This window comes from Sapajus apella, unplaced genomic scaffold (genome assembly GCF_009761245.1).
Source record: "Sapajus apella isolate SASKATOON/1434 unplaced genomic scaffold, GSC_monkey_1.0 scaffold54, whole genome shotgun sequence".
Taxonomy (NCBI): Eukaryota; Metazoa; Chordata; class Mammalia; order Primates; family Cebidae; genus Sapajus; species Sapajus apella.
In genome coordinates this window covers 10,852,923-10,875,187 of record NW_022436994.1, presented here as the reverse complement: position 1 = coordinate 10,875,187, position 22,265 = coordinate 10,852,923, and the positions used below count along the sequence as shown (strand labels likewise).

Genomic DNA, 22,265 nt, shown 5'->3' with positions numbered 1-22,265 from the left:
ACAGATTCCTGAAAGCAGTTATTACGAATATAGGATTTATACATAAAAAGGTCATTATTTGACACCTTGACTTGCATTTTAATGCAGAAGCACATCTTTCTGCAATATATTCAAGGACCAGCCAAGTAGGCCTTATCTCCCCTCAGAAGGTGCAACCCAAATAGGTCACAGATAAGTGGAGTGCTGTGAATACTGGATCCCATCTTAGCAGGGAAATTGCTAAAGGCTAACACATCTGCCTTGTTTACACTGCAATTCCTAATACATGTTGACATCAATAAGGAAGGATAAGCAGAGCACATAATTTTCATTTCTTTTGCCATCTTGGTCAGGTTAGAAAATCCTTAGGTATAGAGAATTTCTGGAAAGTACATACCCAAGAAAAGCTTGGTGGTGACTGCCTTAGGAAAGGGCAAGTCTGACAGGGAAGAAAAACTTGCTTCTCACTTTAAAAGCAGAAGTCACTCTTAGTCATTCTTTGCAGTGAGCTGCTTTGATGGCAAAAGTCATTTCATTGGCTCTGGTGACATGAAGGAGTCTTCATTCAGGAAGCTTGCCTTTGGGGAGAGTAATTGCTGCATTGCTTCTTAAAACTGGTTGTTTTCCTCTTGATTCAATGTAACCTGCACTTGATCACAGGTTTGGTTGGAAGTTTGTAAAATTCAGACAACTTTGAAAATAAACTTTTTAATTACAGTCATACATCACTTAACAGCAGGGATACACTCTGAAAATGCTGTTGTTAGGCAGTCTTGTCACTGTGGACATCCTAGAGTATGCTTACACAAACCTAGATGATGCAGCCTACCACCCACCTAGCCTGTACAGTATGGCCTGTGGCTCCTGGGCTACAAACCTGTACAGCATGTTAACTGTACAGAACCCTGTAGGCAGTGAGAACACAATGGTATTTGTGCCTCTAAACATATCTAAACGTAGAAAAGGTACAGTAAAAATATCAGTATAAAAGATTTAAAAAATAGTACACTTGTATAGGACACTTACAGTGAATGGAGCTTGAAGGACTGGAAGTTGATCTGGGTGAGTGGGTGTGTCAGTGAGTAAATGTGAAGCCAAGGACATTCCTGTACACTACTGTAGACTATAAACACTGTGCATTTATTTTTTTTAAAGCAATTACATCATGGCGTTACGGCAGCTATGACATGACCAGGTGATAGGACTTTTTCAGCTCTAATCTAAGCTTATGGGAAGACCGTTGCTTATGCATCCATTGTTGACTGAAACATCGTCTTGTAGCACATCACTGTACAAACAATACGTAATGAATGCAGAACACAGACACAGATGGAAAAGCATAATTCCCCGTTTGGAGACACTGGTACACATAAAAATAGAGACATTAGATTGTGTTGTCTATGGTCCTATATCCCACTTTACCACCACAGTGGCTCGTTGACAGTTTCCACACCATTAAAATTTTTCTATATTTTATCACATGGGTCTACCATTATTTAACTCAAGCCTTTCTTGCACATGCTGTTTATTGCCCGCCTTTAATTACTATAAAAATATTGAATAACTCAAATATCTCTCTTTTGTTTCCTTAAGATAATTCTGGCAACTTTGTTAATGACATAGTTTCAGAACACAGAGGGTGTCTAGAGATGAATGTAAATTCATCCTTTTAGCCCTTCCTGTGAACTTGCTACATTTTTTTTTTATCATCAGGTCTCCAGTGTTTGCAGAGAGAGCGTTAGCTGATTATTAACCCAAATTCAGTCTAAAACATGCAATTTTCAATCACTGCTTTAAGGAAACCCACCAGTGTGCATTCCCAAATTGCAACTGAAGAACAGCTTGTTTACCAGTTGCTGAAAACAATTTTTTGAAGATAACTATTTTGTTTCGTCTGGAGAGCTAAATGTTTGAAGTTTTCACATTTGCAATTATGATGAAAGCTATCAATATGAAAAGAAAAAGAAATCCTGAAAGTAGTCCCTACTACAAACTGGGTTTTACCCAATTATAGAATTGTCTCAGCATGTCTGGGGAGAGGCAGGCCACCAGGGGCTCTCTCTCTCCCCTTACCGCATATGCTCACACACCCCTGAGAAACTTAATAAGACCAAAGGAGTCAAATGCCAGGAAATTATAGTCATGTAATTTTGGTTTTAAATGGAAAATCAGTCCTGTAGTCATTTTCTGATCTTAGAAAAACAAAGCAGGCCGGGCATAGTGGCTTACCCCTATAATCCCAGCACTTTGGAAGGCCAAGCCAGGCAGATCACCTGAGGTCAGGAGTTCAAAACCAACCTGGCCAACATGGCAAAGCCACATCTCTAATAAAAATACAAAAATTAGCCAGGCATGGTGGTGGGCGCCTATAATCTCAGCTACTCAGGAGACTGAGACATGAGAATCACCTGAACCTGGGAGACAGAGGTTGCATTGAGCCAAGATCGGACCGCACCACTGTACTTCAGCCTAGGTAACAAAGCAAGACTCCGTTGAAGAAGAGGGAGAAGAAGAAGGAAGAAGGAAGGAGGAGGGAGAGGGGAGGGGGGAGGGGGAGGAGGAGGAGGAGGAGGAAGAGGAGAAGAAATAAAGAAAAGAAAGCAATGTTGGCATCATGTTTGCAGTGAGATTCAAATCAGTCACTCAATTGCTGTCAGACGTCCCTCAAGATGGATTGTTTAGTATCACTGCAGGGCTTCAAGGATCCTAGCACATACTAAATCCTAGTTCAAACTTAGACCCTCGGAATTTCCTCCATCCCTGCCTGAAACTGTCTTCATCTCTGTCCATTCCAGGGCCCCTTGTTGGAGAATGGCATTTCTATCCAACCCTCCCACCCTCTAGGCTCTGGTCTGTGGGCCATCCAGTACCAACAACACTTTGCAGACGTTCCTATGGCTCAGGGGCCCAACAAGCCCTATCTCCCCCTGTGTTATTTCCTCTATCACACTCATAGTAGGCCTGAAGAATGTTCGTCAGTCAGTCATCTGCATTTGGGCGAGCTGGACTTCAGCTGGTTTCTGAAGTTATTCAGTCTGCTTAGTTTTGCCCATGAGTGGGTGACCTCAGAAGTAGCCACCATTAATGAATTTCCTGCAAGGGCCAGGAATAGAAGTGAGCCTCTTTCTGTTTCAAAGCCTTATTCATTTCTGGGTGATGTCCTGACAGTTAGACACTTTCACTCAGGGTGAAACAGCAAATGTCTCCTGAGTTCAGCTAGCAAACCTGCTGCTTCCCCAGTTTTTCTCTGTAATTTATCACTTAGATAACCTTCTACTGGTGGGTCTCTGAGACTCTTGCCTTTACAAGATCAATAATATTTTAAGTACACATTAAGGAAAACTGACATGATTCCCTCCAAGAAAAAAAGGCTTATAGTTTCGGTCCCAGAAAGCCTTCACATATTTATTTATTTATTCATGGAAGAAAAAGAGAAGTATGAGGATTCAATACTGCATTGTTTATTGATCAGAAAACTTTTCATCTTTTGCTTTGTAAACATTTGAGACCGGAATGTGCTGCTGCAGAATACCAGCTTCTAAGCCCTGGTGTCTGGCTTTGCCAGCTAAGCAGAGCTGAGGACTAATGACATCAAAGTGAGAAGCCCACCAAAGTGGCACAGGATTTATTTCCTTGTCCTCCAAGATAGGCCATGGGCAATTAGAAGGACCAGGAGAGAAAAGAGATGCATCTGCATCCCTACAACTTCTGGAAGAGCAGCAAAGACTACCACATACAGAGAGTGAACTGGTGGCCCCTGTCTGCATACAAAGGATGTTATCCTTGGGTGTGGAGTATGGAAGTGGGACCCAAAGGAAAATCAGCAACGACCTGGTTTTTCGTTATGATCTACAATATCGCACATGACCTGTTCTGTTCTTTTTTTTTTTTTTTTCCTAAAAAAGAAGAAAGAAAAATAAAATAAGAATGAAGGAGAGGAAGAAAGAGGAAGAGGGAGAGAGAACGGGGGTGTTGCTTTGTTGCCCGGGTTAGAATGCAGTCTAAAAATGGGTATGCCTATAATTGTGCTTAATAATAGAGACATGAAAAAAAAATGAGGGAAGAAAAAAACAAGCAGCCAACCAATATTTCATTGAAACCTATAAATAGATGTGATGTGGTACTGATAAGAATGTGTATTTTGTGTATTTAAAGTGGAGAGTTCTATAAATGTTAATTAAGTTTACTTGTTCCGGATCTGAGTTAAATCCTGGATATCGTTGTTAATTTTCTGTCTCATTGATCTGTCTAATATTGATGTTGAAGTCTCCCACTATTATTGTGTGGGAGTCTAAGTCTCTTTATAAGTCTTATATATCTGGGTATTCCTGTACTGGGTGTGTATATATTTAGGATCTTTAGCTCTTCTTGTTGCATTGATCCTTTTATCATTATGTAATATCCTTCTTTGCTGCTTTTGATCTTTGTTGCTTTAAAGCAGCTCCTGCTTTTTATTTATTTATTTATTTTTGCTCTCCATTTGGTTGGTAAATCTTTCTCCATCCCTTTGTTTTGAGTCTTTGTGTATCCTTGCATGTGAGATGGGTCTGGATGCAGCATACCGATGGGTTTTGGCTTTTTTTGCCTGTCTGTGTCTTTGGATTGGGGGATTTAGTCGATTTAAATTTAGAATTAATAATAATATATGTGAGTTTAATACTGCCATTTAATGTTAGCTGGCTGTTTTGCCTATTAGTTGATGTAAATTCTTGATTATGTTGATGCTCTTTACTTTTTGGTATTTTTTAGAAAGGCTGATACTGGTTGTTCCTTTCTATGTGTAGTGGTTCTTTCAGAAGCTCTTGTAAAGCAGGCCTGGTGGTGATGAAATCTCTGAGTGCTTGCTTGTTCACAAAAGGTTTTATTTTTCCTTTGCTTATGAAGCTTAGTTTGGCTGGATGTAAAATTCTGGGTTGAAAGTTCTTTTCTTTAAGGATGTTGAATATTGGCCCCCACTCTCTTCTAGCTTGTAGGGTTTCTGCTGAGAGATCTGCTGTGAGTCTGATAGGCTTCCCTTTATGGGTAACCTGACCTTTCTCTCTGGCTTCCCTCAGTATTTTCTCCTTCATTTCAACCCTGGTGAATCTGGCGATTATGTGCCTTGAGGTTGGTCTTCTTGAGGAATATCTTTGTGGTGTTCTCTGTATTACCTGGAGTTGAATATTATCCTGCCTTGCTAGGTTGGGAAAGTTTTCCTGAATAATATCCTGAAGTGTATTTTCCAGCTTGGATTGATTCTCTTCGTCACATTCAGGTACACCTATCAAGCGTAGATTAGGTCTTTTCACATAGTCCCATATTTCTTGGAGACCTTGCTCGTTACTTTTTATCCTTTTTTCTCTAATCTTGTCTCCTCGTTTTATTTCATTAAGTTGGTCTTCGACTTCTGATATCTTTTCTTCTGCTTGATCGATTCAGCTGTTAAAACTTGTGCATAGTTCGCAAAGTTCTCGTGTTGTGTTTTTCAGCTCCATTAATTCACTTATATTCCTCTCTAAATTGTGTATCCTTGTTAACATTTCGTCAAACCTTTTTTCAAAGTTCTTAGTTTCTTTGCATTGGGTTAGAACAATTTCTTTTAATTCCCAGAAGTTTCTTATCACCCACCCTTTGAAGGCTGCTTCTGTTAATGGAACACACTCGTTCTCCATCAGGCCTTGTTCTGTTGCTAATAAGGAACTGTGATCCCCTGTAGAGGGAGAGGCGTCCTGATTTTGGGTAGTCTCAGCCTTTTTAGGCTGTTTTTTTCTCTTCGTTATAAATTTATCCATCTGTGGTCTTTATAATTACCGTCTATATAATTGGGTTTCTGAGTGGACATCCAACTTGTTGATTCCCAGCGCTAAAATCTGAGCAACCCACTGCACTGGCCAAAACAGCAGCATTATGATTGATGGTGCTTTTCTGACTCTGCACCAAGAACTACCGCACCAAGGCAGCGGCAAAACCACCTCGCCGGCCACAAGAGTCGCGCTGGCGACCTGTGGGGCTCCTCCACTGGGAATCTCCTGGTGCGTGAGCAACAAAAATTCATCTGAAAGTGTGGCATCCTCTCGTTCTCTGCGCTTTCACTGGGAGCTACAATCCGGAGCTGCTAGAGATCAGCCATCTTGGATCTCTCTCTTAGCTGATCAATGACCTGTTCGTAAGTGGCCAATTTGGAACTGACTTGCTTAGACTTTGTAGCACAGGTCCTCATCACCTCTCCTGAATTCTGTGTGAGTGAGTTTTATGCTGGCCTCGGAGGAAGAATGGTCTTGCCTTTTTTTTTAATCTGGGTATTTGAACTCTTTCTAAGTGTCTTGCAAAATTATCATCTGTTACATTAAATTAAACTTGGCTTGAGGATGCCTTCATACTTTTGAGTCATTATGTAATGAATTGCCACCTCACTTGGGACATGAATTAACTGAAAGCCTAATTTGGGAGTATACTTTTGCAACAAAGAGTTGAGTCTCAGACAATCACAACAGCCAAGCTTCAGTCAATCGCAGGTGGCCAACTGATCAGACCATGTTGAAATAAAGCACACGCTGAGCTGTAACCAATCCAGCTGCTTCTGTGCCACCCTCCCATTCCCCATCCATAAATGCTGCCTGCCCATGGCTGCGGAACAGAGCTCTCTCCGCCCTTTCTGGTTCTGCTTCTGAGTAAGGACCACTCCATTCTCACACTGTTCTTTGCTCAATTAAACTGTACATTTACTTTGTCTAAAGTCTTTATTTTAACACTTCAAAATTCTTAAATATTTTAAAGCCTATTTTAGCATACTTTGCCAAATATCATAGGATGAGTTACACTCTACATTAAATCCCATATATCTGGTAAATGTACTGCAATGTAGAAAATCTATAGTACCTCAATTTTTAACATCTTATCCTGCAAAGGTCTTAAAAAACAAAATGTATGTAGAATCACAGTGAGAATGTCCATTATCATGCTCTAGAACTTACAGGATTTACAAAATTTAAAATTGAGCTAAGTTAGTTTTTTTGTTTTGTTTTGTTTTTGAGACAGAGCCTCACTGTGTCCCCTAAACTGAAGTGTAGTAGTGCGATCTCAGTTCACTTCAACCTCTTCCTCCCAGGTTCAAGGAGTTCTTGTGCCTCAGCCTCCAGAGTAGCTGGGAATACAGGCATGTGCCACCATGTCCAGCTAATTTTTGTATTTTTAGTGGAAACGGGGTTTCAGCATGCCGGCCAGGCTTGTCTAAAACTCCTGTCCTCAAGTGATCCGCCCGCCTCGGCCTCCCAAAGTGCTGGGATTACAGATGTGAAACACCAAACCAGCAAAAAAAAAAATTTTTTTTGAGACAGAGTTTCACTCTTGTTGCCCAGGCTGGAGTGCGATGGCGCAATCTCAGCTCACCGCAACCTCCACCTCTTTGGTTCATGTGATTCTTCTGCCTCAGCCTCCCGAGTAGCTGGGATTACAAGCATGCATTACCAAGCCCGCCTAATTTTTTTGTGTTTTTAGTAGAGGCAGGGTTTCTCCATGTTAGTCAGGCTGGTCTCGAACTCCTGACCTCAGGTGATCCGCCCGCCTCAGCCTCCCAAAGTGCTGGGATTATAGGCGTGAGCCACCGCACCCGGCTGCACTGGTAAAATTGAGCTAAGTTAGTTTAAAGTTAATCATCACAAGTATCAACTTTAGGCTAAGCAAGTTATTTATCTCATGAAGTTTTGAGAGCAAAACCAAGATATTGGAAGCAGGCTGGCAACGTAGAAGGAGTAAACAAGTGATTTGCAGTCAAGTGTTAGAATCCTGGTTCTCTCTCTTAAGTTGAAAGTTTGGAGAAACCTTACTTCTCTTGGATCCTCAGATTCCCTATTTGTAATTCTGGATAATAATGCTTATCATGCGGAATTCGTTAGGATATAAGATGCTATGTGAACAGAAGCCAACACAGTGAATGGAATAACGGGCATTCAACAAAGAACGACCCCAGGTGTAATAAATACTGTTTAAACAAGAAGTCCGTTATACATTCAGTACTGAAGCTCAATGCTACCTGTTGGAAAGTTATAGGCCTACCTTACCAATAATATTTGTCTAGGATTTATCTCTCTTTAACAAATGTATGATGAGAAATGTTTCTTGGGCTATTCAATAATTTGATTAATATTCATGATTTTGGCGTGATTACATTCTTTTTTTTTTTTTTTTTTGAGACAGAGTCTTGCTCTGTTGCCCAGGTCGAAATGCCCTGGCATGATCTCAACTCACAGTAACCTTCACCCTCCTGGGTTCAAACGATTCTCCTGCCTCACTCTCCTGAATAGCTGGGATGACAGGTGCCCACCACCATGCCTGGCTAAGTTTTGTATTTTTAGTACAGATGGGGTTTCACTATGTTGGCCAGGCTGGTCTTGAACTCCTGACCTTGTGATCTACCCACCTCAGCCTCCCCAAGTGCTAGGATTACAGGAGCGAGCCAGATTGCTTTCTTAACCATAATATAGCACATCGTTAATTCTACTTAGACATTTTTGTAAGCTTTCTTTTCCATCACTTTGAGGATTGTGACTTTATTACTTTTTCAACTTAGGTGACTTCAGAATCTTTTACCCCTTAGGTTGAAAAACTGGTATCAAAAGACATCTGAAATTAATACAAATATCTAATGCTTACGCTTTTATTCTAAAATTAGGCCTCGGAAGTCTCTAGAAACAGAGGAGCCTCTTTACTGACCAGGCCAGGACACAGCCTAGTAGCCGCTATTCGAAGCCAACATCAACATGAGTCATTGCCACTGGGTATGTATCATGCTTCTTTGAGCCCCTGGCTCAAATAATACCAATACCTAGCCTTGGTTTTTTTGTTTGTTTTTCTGGTTTTTGTCATGAACCCTTTAATACTCAACATTCTGTGTTTTCTTTCTCCTCTTTTAGGATACAGTGCACTCCCCCACCCCTGCTCCCATCCTCCCCTCTGCCCTTTCCCCTCTTCCTTTCTCCTCACCTCTCTGTTCCCCTCCTCTCTTTTCTATTCTTTCCCAAGCTCCCGGGTCTCTTCTTTCTTAGTCTATTCAGTGATTTGTTAACCCAGTGCACAAGAGTATGGTTTAAATGAGGAGGTGAATTTTACTGTTGTCAGACACAGTGTTTAATGTATCCCTCTCTTTCCATGTATGTATGGCAGAAAGTTTACAGTCTCCATTCCTAACTTCAGCCACCTTTTTCCAAAACATATGTCGCTTGTATCAAGGAAAACAAAATGAGAGCATCTAAATGGCATTTCCATTATCACTACCGGGAAATCAACACTTGGATTTCTTTGCACTCATAAAGAATCTTTTACCATAACTATGGCAAAATCACCAAGAAAAATTAGAAGGAAGAGAGGAGAACTCTCATGGGAGAGCTATTTTGTTCTCCTTTACCTGTTCATGCAGAGATGCATTAATACCCAGTAAAGATCCTGAAATGTTAAGAACGATTAACATAGATCTGGCTCACTTTTAGTTTGATCCCTTAAAAAAATTATAATGCTATTATGTCACATTTTAAAAACTCTCGAGAGCTCGCATTTTTTGATGAGTATGCTGCCTGCCCTTCAAACTCCTTCATTAATCCAGGTATCAAGCAGCCATTTTCCAATCATCAGCATGATTATCTCTGGGCTGCAGACCCAACCGCAGCTCTGTGCTTTTGTCTGTTTCAGCATATAATGACAAGATTGTGGCATTTCTTCGCCAGCCAAACATTTTTGAAATGCTGCAAGAGCGTCAACCAAGCTTAGCAAGAAACCACGCACTCAGGTAAGGCTCACCCCTCACTCCCTGGAACTCTAGGTCTTTCCAGCCATTTTTCCTGGTGGGAAACACCTCTGTGGAGAAAAAGCAGAAGCTTATCGTGTGTTTTATTTGTGCATTTAAATGACAACTTGAATCCTCAAGGTGAAGGGTTTGGGAGTTCCTATTTCTGGGAAATGACATAATGAGAGACAGTCATATTATCAGATTGTATATCATTTATATGGTACTGAAATGATTTCCACTGAGTTGGAAGGAAGCACATTGATTTGGAGGAAACAAAATAGCTTCCATTAAAAAATTATTTATGTAAAGCACCATATAAATTACTTTTAGTTTTGAAATATAATTGTTGAATGGTAAACCAAATACTGAGTGACCATGTTTGAAAATAAACAAGCAAACATAAAATTTACTGTTGTGTTCTAACTACCTACATCTTACTCTTCATTGGGGTCATTTTTGAACAAGTGCTGCTGAAACTCTGAATCCCTTCATGTGGAAGGGATAGCAATCTAAAATTATAAAAAGAGAAAATACTCCCTGAACCTAAATCCTGCTTTCTCACCAGAATATTCAAACATCTCTTTCTTTTGGTTTACTGTCCAACCTTCCAAAAGCTGGAGAGGCATGGGGGTTAAGAGCACATCCCTTTGACGTTTGAATTCTTACTCTAATATATAGGGACTACTGATGGAGGTATGTTATTCAATCCTCTGCCCTTAGTCTCCTTGTCACTGAAATAGGGGTCGCAATGTGGGTATGGTTGTGACACTTACATGAGGATGTGTTAAAGGATAAAGCAGGGTGAGCAAGAATCCGATCAATGGCCACCGTTCAGTCTTCCCTGCCCATTTGGTGCAGTCTTGTGAATTGGGCTGATACCTGCAATACTCTGACTTCCTTAGTCAATCACCAGCAACTTCAAGTAGCCTCTTTGCCTTCTAATCCTTGCCACTCCCACCAGAATGGATCATTCGCTATTCTTTCCCTCCAACACTCCCTCACTGACACCTCTGTTCCCTGTGTTTTCACTCCATAAATTAGAGCCACCACCCTCCCAGTTGTTCTTCATCTCATCTCCTCCCTCTTCTTCCAGCCTCCTTTTCTCTGCTCCCTGCCATGGTTCAAGTTTAGATGCTCATCATTTCTCTTCTGGACCATACAGGGGTCTCTCCTAAATATTTCCTATCACCCTACCATAACCAGAGTTACCTACTTGAAGCATAGATTAAATCACATCCTCCCTACCCTTCAAAAAGGCTTTCATGATTTCTTTTTTTTTTTTTTTTTTTTTTTTTTTTTGAGACAGAATCTTGCTCTGTTGCCTGGGCTGAAGTGCAGTGGTGCCATCTCAGCTCACTGTGACCTCCGCCTCCCGGGTTCAAACAATTCCTGAGCCTCAGCCTCCCGAGTAAGTAGTACTACAGGCACGCGCCACCACACCCAGCAAATTTTTGCTAAATTTTGTATTTTCAGTAGAGATGGGATTTCACCATGCTGGCCAGGCTGGTCTCATCCTGAACTCAAGTGATCCACCCACCTCAGCCTCCCAAAATGCTGGGCTTACAGGTATTAGCCACCTCACCGGGGTTAGAATCAAAGTCAAGATTTTTTTTTTTTTTTTTTTGAGATGGAGTTTCACTCTTGTTGCCCAGGCTGGAGTACAATGGCGTGGTGTCGGCTCACCGCAAACTCCACCTCCCGGGTTCAAGCAGTTTGCCTGCCTCAGCCTCCTGAGTAGCTGGGATTACAGGCATGAACCACCATGCCCGGCTCATTTTCTATTTTTAGTAGAGATGGGGTTTCTCCATGTTGGTCAGGCTGGTCTCGAACTCCTGACCTCAGGATATCCACCCACCTTAGCCTGCCAAAGTGCTGGAATTACAGGTGTGAGCTGCCTTATTCAGGCTAACGTCAGTATTTCTAAGCACAATGTCCATGGCCTCCAAAGTCTAGCCCTAACCTAACTCTCCATCCTGTGCTAAGCTCATCCTTCCAGGGTATTCCACCTCCACCACACAGGCTGTGTACTCTCCTGCCTTTGTCTTTCCTGGAATGACTTCCCTGTTAAGGACATCTCATCGTATTTTAAAGGCTCAGATCAAATGCAAAAATTCAGTGATCTAGGCAGGCTTTAGTATTTCTTTTGTCTTGCTTTGATAGCATGCTTTTGTGCCTCGAACATATTTTTAGATCTCTCATATTCTGTTGTTTACTTATGTCTCCCTACAGTACTCTAAGCTGTTTAGAGCAAGGTCTTTCTCTTCCTTGTCTTTGTGCGCACTCTGCCCCTTAGAACCTGAAATGGGGGTCACAATGTGGGCATGGTTGTTATACTTTCATAAGGATGTGTAAAGGATAAAGCAGGGTGAGCCAGAATTCCATCAATGGCTGCCTTTCATTATTCCCTGCCCATTTGGTGCACTCTTGTGAATCAGGCTGATAGCTGGATATGTATGGGATTGAAAATAGGAAACACCATGCAGTATGGGGTTTTAAAAATAGGAAACACCAATTACTTTCAGAGTGAATGAAAGATCTTTAAGGTTCATGAACAAATGAACCTTAGCATGATGAATGGTTGCTTTCATTTATGTTCAGCTCTTAAGAATTCTCTGCCCAAGTTTCATTACTGCACCTGCCACAGAAGGCAGGTCATACTCAGCCACATGGGTCACTCATTCATGGACTGCTCTTCAACTCACCTAACAACCTAAGGGAATTTTCAAGGGATTTCCAGGGGAGTTGTATTATCTTAAGTGTTTTTGACTCATGATGGCTCTTGAACATTCTTTACGTTACTGATTCTACCGCTAAGTAATGAATTCACTGTTCGTTTTTTGGAAGAATTTCAACTCACCAAAGACACTGAAGCCTCATTTTAATCATTAGAAAAGTTTTCTTTTTTAAGTAATTTCCTATATAAATGAGTGGAATATGTTTCCAAAGGGCAGTTAACTGTTTTCAGCCCTATTATATATCACATTATAACAAAATCCAAGCAACTTTAAATGTTTTGTTGCAGTATGGGATTGTACAGTTATGATTTTGCAGAGCTGAGGGAACTTGAAATCAGGACACATTGGAATTGAAAAAAAACTTGGAAATTATCTAGCAAGAAACTAATAACCTATTTGGAGGTTATGAACTCCTCTGAGATGCTGATGGAGGCTCCTATGGACTCTTCTCTCTGTGTAAATATAAACCTCTGAATATAATTTCAAATAGTTAATGGACCCTAAAGAAACTGTGGACCCAGGCTGAGAACCCAAATATTTCATCAAAAACAGAAGGCTCACAATGACTATTAGAAACTAGACTATGAGACAATAGAACTGAAAAAGCAGAAAGAAAAGAGCAAGAACATGTTCTTCAGGAGGTCAAGCCTAAGAGATGCAGGATGCCGGGCCCTGCTCTCCATGACGAGGCCCCCACCTGCCCCTGAGTGCCATGTCAGGGTGAGTCAGATCCACTTTGAAGATTCAGAAATTGAAAAGAATACCACTCTCCTCAGGACCCCGGCCAGAAAAACCTCATGGCTTCCTCTGTGGCCAAGGGCAGACAGTGACTCCTGTTCAGCCATTGCTGTTCTCCAGGAGTCATGGAGTCGACGTCTTGGGTTCGGGAAGCCTGTTGCTGGGTTTGAGTATTTAGAAAACTGTCCAGGCAACAGCAGTGACTTGCAGTGAAAAGCAGGAAGCCACATGTAGAGAAAGGGATGGAGCCAGAAAACGCAGAGGTTAATGGCATCTGTTACCTTTAAGGGGTATGGAGGCCGTCCTTCAACTAGTGCTTTGATTGTGTAGTTCATCTGAATCAGGATTGTCCCAGGGCTATGTATGCAGTAGCAAGCAAAACAGACGTGTAAATTCAAAATGAATTTACAATCTATTGAGGGAGACAGATAATAGACAAGCTTGGGGTTGGTTTTTTTAAGCCAAATATATAGCTACATACTATGTTAAGTGCCATGAAGAACATGATTAGAATTCAGCAATAGTGGATAATATGCTGGTGCAGAGGAAGAGGACTTACATCCTAAGCTAAAGGAAGGCTTTTCCGAGTAGATGGTGCTTAAGCTGAAATCTGAAAGATGAGGAGTTGTGCCTTGAGATGCAAAGTAGAGGTCAGGGAGAGAGTATGCAAAAGCCCTGAGGCAGGAAAAGCTTAGATGTAAGTGAAGAATGACAGAAAGCTAGTGTGGCCCAGGGGTAGATTGGGAGGGTGGGCGAGACCTACCGTGGTCAAGTTGGAGAGGAAGGCCCTATCACCAATAGGGAAAAATTTTATTTGAAGTGCAATTCTATTTCAGAAGTAATTGAGAAGTTTTCAGCTGGAAAGAAATACGATTGCATCGGTGTTTTTAATGACCACAGATGAAATATGAAATATGATTGCATCTGTGGTCATTAAAAACACAGATGCAATGTTTGGGCAGCTCTGTGGGAAAAAGATAGGCTGGAGAGGGACATAAGATGGAAGAGGGGCTATGCAGGCAGCTGTTATATTCACCCACGTGAGAGATGATGGCCGTGTGGATAATGGTAAAATATGGATGAAGAGGAGGGAGCAGTTTGGGGTGATACTGTGGAGACAGAAACAACAGGAGTTGATGACAGCTTGAACGTAGTGGGTGAGGAGAAGAGACCAATTAAGAGTGACAGCCAAGTATGGGGCTTGTACAGGTGAGTGGATAATGGTGTCATTTACTGAAGTGGGAAAGAATGGAGGACTGGCCTGAGGAGAGAAAGAATGTCAAGGATTTCATTTTGTATATTGAGTTTGTAGGTCTTTGAAGCCACAAGTGGAGATGTCAAGGAGGCAGGCAACTGCCCTGTCCTGAGCTCTAAAGAAAGTGTGCTCTGGAGTTTTCCCAATGGCCAATAGATAGCTGCTGGAGAGACAGCTGACGTTCTCACACCCGGACGTCTTCCCCAGTTCTCAGTGCACTTTGGGATGGAGTCCCGGGGGCAGCTGGAGGTCCCTTGCACCACTGGCTCTGCATGAAATATTGCTAGATCTGACAGAGGGTATAACACCTGATGGAGAGCCACCAAAACTCCCAGAAAATTGTGCTTAGCATTCCGACACCTGCATGCAGTCCATATGGTGGTGCCACGGTAGAACCGCTGCACTGGGTGGCACTTTCTAAACTGGGGACAGCACTTCACTGCCCTAGTCGGGATGGCCCTCTCTGGGCTTCTTTTTCTCCAGACAAGGAGGCCAGGGGCTTCACCAGATGTGGATCCCTTGGGGCAGCAGAATAATCTGACCGAGGGGACATTATCATTGGGAGAGCATATAAATTTGAGGTCATTCATAAGGCATACGTCATTAAACTAGAGGATAAGATTCAAGAGCATCTTTCAAACAACAGGGCTGTGAGTTAGTGTCAGGATTTGGATTAAAGAGCCCAGGGATGGGGTCAAGAACATAGGCAGAGGGAGAAGCAGGTGATGAGGCGGGTGGGGATATTCTGTTCTCTTGGCTGGGCTTCCACATGTTTCCTGCAGAATGACATGTGGGCAGTGCTGCTCCCTTTTTCAAACCCCGGTAAAGCCACTGTAAACACCCCCCCAGGTTCTGGTGATGCCATTTCTTTCAACGATGTTTCACCCGCACTGAAGTTGGATCACAGTGCATTTCCCTGTTTAATCCCATTCTATCTATCTTTGTAGAGGTTCAAAATCTTCCCTTGCCTTTAAAAAAAGATCTTCATACAAAAAGGTAAAATTGATTATATTTTTCCAGAAAATACACAAGTTATGATAAAGATTTGGATTTATATTAATGTAATCAAAGAGAGGAAAAAGTTGTATCTGCAGTATTTTGGAAAATAGATTTTTTTAAAAAATCATTCATCTTTTGGGCCAGGCATGGTGGCTAAAGCCTATAATCCCAGCACTTTGGAAGGCTGAGGTTGAGGTGGGTGGATCTCTTGAGCCCAGGAGTTCAAGACCAGCCTGGGCAACATGGTGGAACCTCATCTCTACTAAAAATACAAAAATTAGCTGAGTGCGATGGTGCACGTCTGTAGTCCCAGCTATACTGGGGGACTGAGGCCAGAGAATCACTGGAGCCCTAAGAGGTTGAGGCTGCAGTGAGCTGTGATCAGGCCACTGCACTGCAGCCTGAGCGACAGAGTGAGATCCTGTCTCAAAATAAAATTTTTTGTGAAGAAAATACAAAAACTAGCCAGGTGTGATGGCACACACCTATAATCCCAGCTACTCAGGAGGCTGATGCATGAGAATCACTTGGACCCAGGAGGCGGAGGTTGCAGTGAGTTGAGATGGTGCCATTACCTTCCAACCTGGACAACAGAGCAAGACTGTCACAAGAAAAAAGAAAAGAAAAGAAAAGAAAATCATCCATCTTTTACCACTGGGAGAAACTAAGTGAGGAGAATACAGGATCTGTCTGTTTCTTACAATTACACATGACTCTAAAATTACATCAAAATAAAAATTAACCAAAAAAAAGTTAAAAATTTTTTTAAAAGATCCTTAATTTTCCCCGATTTTTCTGTATCTCTTCAAAAAAGCAAAAAATATTAATTCCCTTGAAGCATGCATACAATGGAAAGGTTCTTGGATATGGCATTTGTATTATTTGAATGACATCAGGGAAGCAAATTACAAAGTTAATTTGATCCAAAAAAAAATTCTACTTATCCATAGACTTACTTGAAATAATTTTCCCAGTTGGAGTTGGAGGTTGTCTAAAAAGGCCAGTAGACAAGTTGTAGCTTACAGAGGCAAAATTGATGTCTGTGCTTTGCCTGACCTGGGAGACTGTTCTTGGTTCTGGGGGCCAGGCCCCCTCTGTGCCCAGTGTGGCATTGGCATTATAAACTTTCCATCAGGCACAAGATTTCTCATGAGACACCCACCCCGCTCTTTCCTCCTATGGCTTCCAACACGACATGAGCCCAGAACAGTCTTTCAGGAGTCCTCTTACCCAGCACCACTCCTGACTGTCTTAGCTACCTGAGGGCCTAACTTTGCTGTGTTCCTCAGCTTCTGTATCTGTGCAAGTTTGTAGAAAGGCCATCCCTTAGAGAGCATCCTGCGAGCCTGCAGTATGAGCCTAGAATACTGCAAAATACACAGGATGTTAGGACGTCGCTATGCAGTAGTATTGGAAGAGGAAGAAAAGATATCAGAAGATGTATTCCTGGGCTAATGTGTTTGTGTCTAATTTTCCTCTTCTTTCTCACACGATTCAGGGAGAAAATTCATTACATTCGGACTGAGGGTAATCACGGGCTTGAGAAGTTGTCCTGTGATGCAGACCTGGTCATTTTGCTTAGGTAAGGGGCTAGGCCTGAAATCGTTCTGGAAAAGCTTCCCTGGGCAGTTCTCCACCATCATGGCCACCCGGGAAATGGCCTAGACTGAAACACTCATGGCTTGTTCTAGAGGATTCTAGTAGCTGCAAAGGAAGTGGGACCCCACTCTTGTACACCTGTGTCCATCACAGTCTTTAGGTTTACAACCGAGGTACCAAGAGCTGCATAAAGTACCTGATGGAAACTTTGTTGTAGGAGTAATCAGGGTTTAAAACAACACTGAGAATTTGCAGCCAGGATGTACCTGTCTTTCTATACTACATTTAAATCTGATTGCTTTTGTTGCTTTGTGAGAACTGTATCTGCTGTTACTCCAATTCGTGAACACTTTCTCAGGGATGTAAAACTGACTCTTTTTTTTTTTTTCATTTGCAGTCTCTTTGAAGAAGAGATTATGTCCTACGTCCCCCTGCAGGCTGCCTTCCACCCTGGGTATAGCTTCTCTCCCCGCTGTTCACCCTGTTCCTCACCTCAGAACTCCCCAGGTAACGGAAATCTGGCCTAATAGCTCCCATTAAGTGGCCATGTGTGTTTCCCCAGGTGAAGGTGAATGAAAGCAACTGTATATGTGTGTTCTTTCTCTTGACATTTCCAGTTCCCTAATTGAAAATGCACTCTATCAGGTTTTGACAAACTGCTGTCTGTTTTTTATAATGTCCCCCCAAACTAGAATGGGGTTTACAGTTTGAAGTGTTTGGAAAAAAAAATGTTTTGCTGGACAGGTGGCTCATGCCTGTAATCCCAGTGCTTTGGGAAGCCAAGCCAGGAGGATTGCTTGAGCCCAGGAATTCAAGACCAGTCTGGGCAATGGATCCCCTTCTCTACAAAAACATTAAAAATAAGCCAAGTGAGGTAGCATGTGCCTGTAGTCCCAGCTTCCAGGGATGCTGAAGCAAGAGGATTCCTTGAGCCCAGGAGATTGAGGCTGCAGTGAGCTATGATTTCACCACTGCACTCCTGCATGGACAACAGAGAGAGACCCTATTTCAAAAAAAAAAAAAAGAAAGAACGAAAAGAAAAAAAATTTTAAGATAGTATTTTATGACACATGAACACTACATGAAATTTAAACTGCAGTGTCCATAAATAAAGTGTAATTGGAGCCCAGTCATGCCTGTTCTATGTTAGCTTTCACACGAGACATGAGAAACAGCAACAGAAGCCTCATGGTCTGCAAAGCCTAAAATATTTATTCTCGGGTCCTTTGCAGGAAAAGGTTGTTGTCACTGCTTTAAATTACTATTACATTCCAAAGTCACTCTCCAAGCATTTCAAAGGGAAGTGCCCTTTCTGAAACATTCTGCCTTGTGACTCAGAATTCAATTGCATGCCACTTTTGGTGATACAGCTACTAGGAACTATTGTTATATCTCCACAAAGATTCCAAAGAATTTTCTAACACATTTCAAAATTATTTCCCCTGTTTTCTTTATGTATGAGAATGAACTTATGATACAAAAATTATTTGTATGTATTTTCCATTCCAAGTGAGGGAATATATATGTTAAACTGTTTAGTGAATAAAAGATGTTTTCACCAGGCACAGTGGCTCATGCCTGTATTCCCAACACTTCGGGACTCTGAAGTGGGCGTTTCACGTGAGCCCAGGAGTTCAAGAGCAGCCTGAGCAATATAGTAAGACCTCATCTCTACCAAAAAAAATTTTTTTAATTAGTCAGGTGTGTTGGTGCATGTCTTTAGTATTAGCTATTCAGGAGGCTAAGGCAGGATCTCTTGAACCCAGGAGGCAAAGATTGCAGTGAACTGAGACTGTGCCACTGCACTCCACAGCCTAGGTGACAGAGCGAGACCCTGTCTCAAAAAACAAACAACAAAAAAAAGATATTTTCTGGATTCATCAAGATAAAGAGCTTAGGTCAAATCCCTACCTCCAGACTGGATCCAGATATTGAAGAACTTTTCCATTTGTATTTTACTGGGATCATCACATGGTAGGTTTCTGTGGTTGTACCATTTAAAGTAAAAGGGATTCATTTGAAACATCTAGGAACATCCCATCTCGCAAGCTCTAGGATCAGGGTCGGAACGTGGTTTTTGACGCTAGTGGTGAAACTCCTAAGAGAAACAGACCTTGGCAATAAGCTTTGTCTCTGAGCAGGGATGTCACACTCAGAGTTAGGATCATTCAGTATTGCCGTAGGCCTCCAGACTAGAGTATCTTTCAGTTCTGATTCCTGCAGGTTGTAGCATTCAGAACTCTCTCTTAGAGGTAGTTTTGCTAGTTGTTAAAATATGTTTTCAGAATAGTATCTTCCTATTGTCACTCCCTTCAAATAAGTGTACCAACAGCATTGTTAAGGAAATGTGTAATGCTTGCTACCTCTGACACACAACATAATTAAGATCCCATTGTCTAAGATGACCAGGAGCTTTGCTAAAGCCAGAGTCAGCACAGTAACACACTTTCAGCGCTCAGAGGGAAATCTGTTTCTGGGGAGCAAAGACAAAAGCAGGGTGCTTTGGGGAAAAAGTTTGGAGGAGCTGCAGATCTGATGATGGTCTGCCATGTTGTAGAGATTGTCCTAGCCTGACAGTGCTGTCCATGTTTTGGTCTACAGACTTTGATACTAGACTATGATATTAATATCATTATATAGGAGAGATATCATATTGCAAATAGAAAAATAAGAGCAAAAGAAGAGTTATTTCCTAAATAAGAATTATTTGGATATTCTAAAAGGAATAAACTTTCCTGATAAAGATATGACTGATACCATGAATCTAAGTAATCGTCCAGTTCATTTTGTCAAAGTACTTCTTTATTTTCTAGCATTGACCACAGGGTCCTAGAATATGTAATCCAAACATGTTGATTTTAAACTTTATAATCCCCATTTTCTTAGGCCTTTATGAAATCTACCCAGGAGCTATAGAGATTGTGAATCATGACATTTATGCCAAAGTACTTTGTAAAGCATCAATTATTTGAAAAATGCACAGCAGTGATCATGATAATACCAGCGGTCATGAAAATCATAATACAAAATATACTGAAATGTGGTGGACAGTAAATTATACTTGCACGTACAGACTTGTATTCTAGTTCTGTGTACATCCTGAAACCTGGTATCCCACCAAGGCCACTTCTTTTCAAGTGGTGGCCATTGGTTCCCTCAGGCCCAGGCGTCGTGGAGCGCAGGTGGGCGGGGCCCGCATGTTTCTTTGCTTTTACCACTCAGCCATATCCCTCCCCTCCCTTTCTCCCAGTTGCTGTCATCTACAACCTTTTTCTCATTCTCAAGGCCTGCGGCCCCTGTCTGGTAGTCTTTCTCTCCTTCCCAAGCAGGTCCTTCCGTCCTCCTGGATGACTTCAACATTAACAGGGACCCTCATTCCATTCCCTGGCTTCCCAGTTTCTGGACTTTGTCTGCAATGACTTTCTGTTCCCCTGCCTCAACCACTTATTCCCAAAATCACATTCCTGACCTTATGATCATCTCCAAAATCACTAAGTCAAACCTCCTCTTCCCTTCCAATGTGCTTGATCCACTACCCTCCCTAGTACCATCCTTTGGCCTCATCAAGGTCTCTGGTCCATGGACTTTTCTCCTTTCCTTTCTATCATCTTTCCCTGGTGCAGCATAGATTCTGCAGTTCATCACTTCAGTAGCATCCTTGCCAATGCCCTGAATTCTCCTGACCCTCTCCGTTTTGTTTGCATCCTCTGTCAGAGCTTTACCCCCAGATGAACCTTCCTGTCTGCTCCCCCACCCCCCTCTGCAATTAGGCACTCTTGGGAAAATTCACCTCACAAGGCAGATTAACAATTCTAAGTTAGTCATCTCTTATCTCACATGAACCTTGAACACTGATCTTCTCTACCATTATTTCAAACATTTCCCCTAAAGCCTCCAACCCTCAGCACCCCTTCTGTCTCCTAGCAGATGACGTCCTGTTTTACTTCACTGAGAAGTTGAAGCCATACAGCAGAAACTTTCTCAGAGGCCTGCCATCAGGCCCACAAGGCTAGCAAACCTGCACACATCTTCTCTGTCACACCTGTACATGAAAGGAGGTGTCTTTGCTAAGGTCGCCATGAACTCTGGCCACCCAGTCCAATCCAGCGGGCAGTTCTCTGCCTTCCTAATCTTCGGCAGCGTGTAACATAACCAGCTGCTGTCCCCGACATTCCCTCTCCAGTTTGCTTCTGGGACACCACTCCCAACACCTCGTCTATGAGAATTCTGACCATTCCTGCAGCCTCATCCTCCTCTTTCTATTATCCTTACAGCTCAAGCCCAGGCTTTTTTCTCCGTTCAAACTGTGTCTCTCTCCAGACAAAGGGACCGTCATCAAAGACCAAGTTCATGCTCTTCCCCAACAAATGTGTTCTTTTTCTGCTGCTCCCCATCTCAGTGAATGCCGCTGCAGCACATTCAGTTACAAAATCTAACACCCACCTCTCCCTCACTACTTATATTCAATTCATTGCCTCTTAAATATATCTTCTGCCCACTCCTCTTCATCTCCACTGACACCAGCCTAGTCCCATTTGAGCTCTTTAAATCCTCCTTGGTCCTCTGGGGTTTTGCTCTTTTCTGCAGGAAGACTGATGTTTTTATGATTCAATGATATCATGCCAGCCACTATGCAATGGCTTCCTACTACACTCAGCATAAAACAAAATTTTTAACAACGTACTTTGTCCTGTTTGATGCAGCTCCTGCCCACCTCTCAGGCTTTGTTTTTGTATCACTTTGGTCCTTGTACCCTGTGCTCCAGACAAACTAGAATACCACTTTCCATTCTGCCACAGGACCTTAGCACATACTGATCTTTCACCTGGAATGCTCTTCTTCTCCCAGCTCATCTCCTCTCTTAAAGCAAAGCCTTTCTTGACCCCTGCAATCGAATTTGCATGTATTTATTCTTCAGATCATCCCCAGAGAAGCCTTCTCAGACTTAGCCAGCAGATTCTGTGATCTCAAAGAACTGGGTTTCTTTCCTTCATGAATAGCAATCCAATCATCATAACTTGTATTATATACTCATTTCTGAGAGTTTACCAGCATCAGTCTTCTCTAAATTGTAAGCTTAGTACCTGGAATATAATAAGTAACTAATAAATGGTTATTGAATGGGCAAACCTTGATTCTGGCCACCTGTAAAACTTGGATAAGAATGTTAATTTTCCATTCTTTTTTAAATTAAAAGGTA

General features: G+C 42.0%; 1 protein-coding gene across 11 annotated transcripts in view; it reads left to right on the top strand.

Moving 5' to 3' along the window:
* HECW1 (HECT, C2 and WW domain containing E3 ubiquitin protein ligase 1) overlaps positions 1-22,265 on the top strand; it is a 454,797-nt gene that overhangs the window by 375,818 nt on the left and 56,714 nt on the right. For all 11 annotated transcript variants that reach the window (XM_032244417.1, XM_032244423.1, XM_032244418.1 and 8 more), the window contains 4 exons: positions 8,630-8,735; positions 9,643-9,739; positions 16,965-17,048; positions 17,463-17,572. In XM_032244417.1, the coding sequence (XP_032100308.1) occupies positions 8,630-8,735; positions 9,643-9,739; positions 16,965-17,048; positions 17,463-17,572 (397 nt within the window). The remainder of the gene's footprint in view (positions 1-8,629; positions 8,736-9,642; positions 9,740-16,964; positions 17,049-17,462; positions 17,573-22,265) is intronic.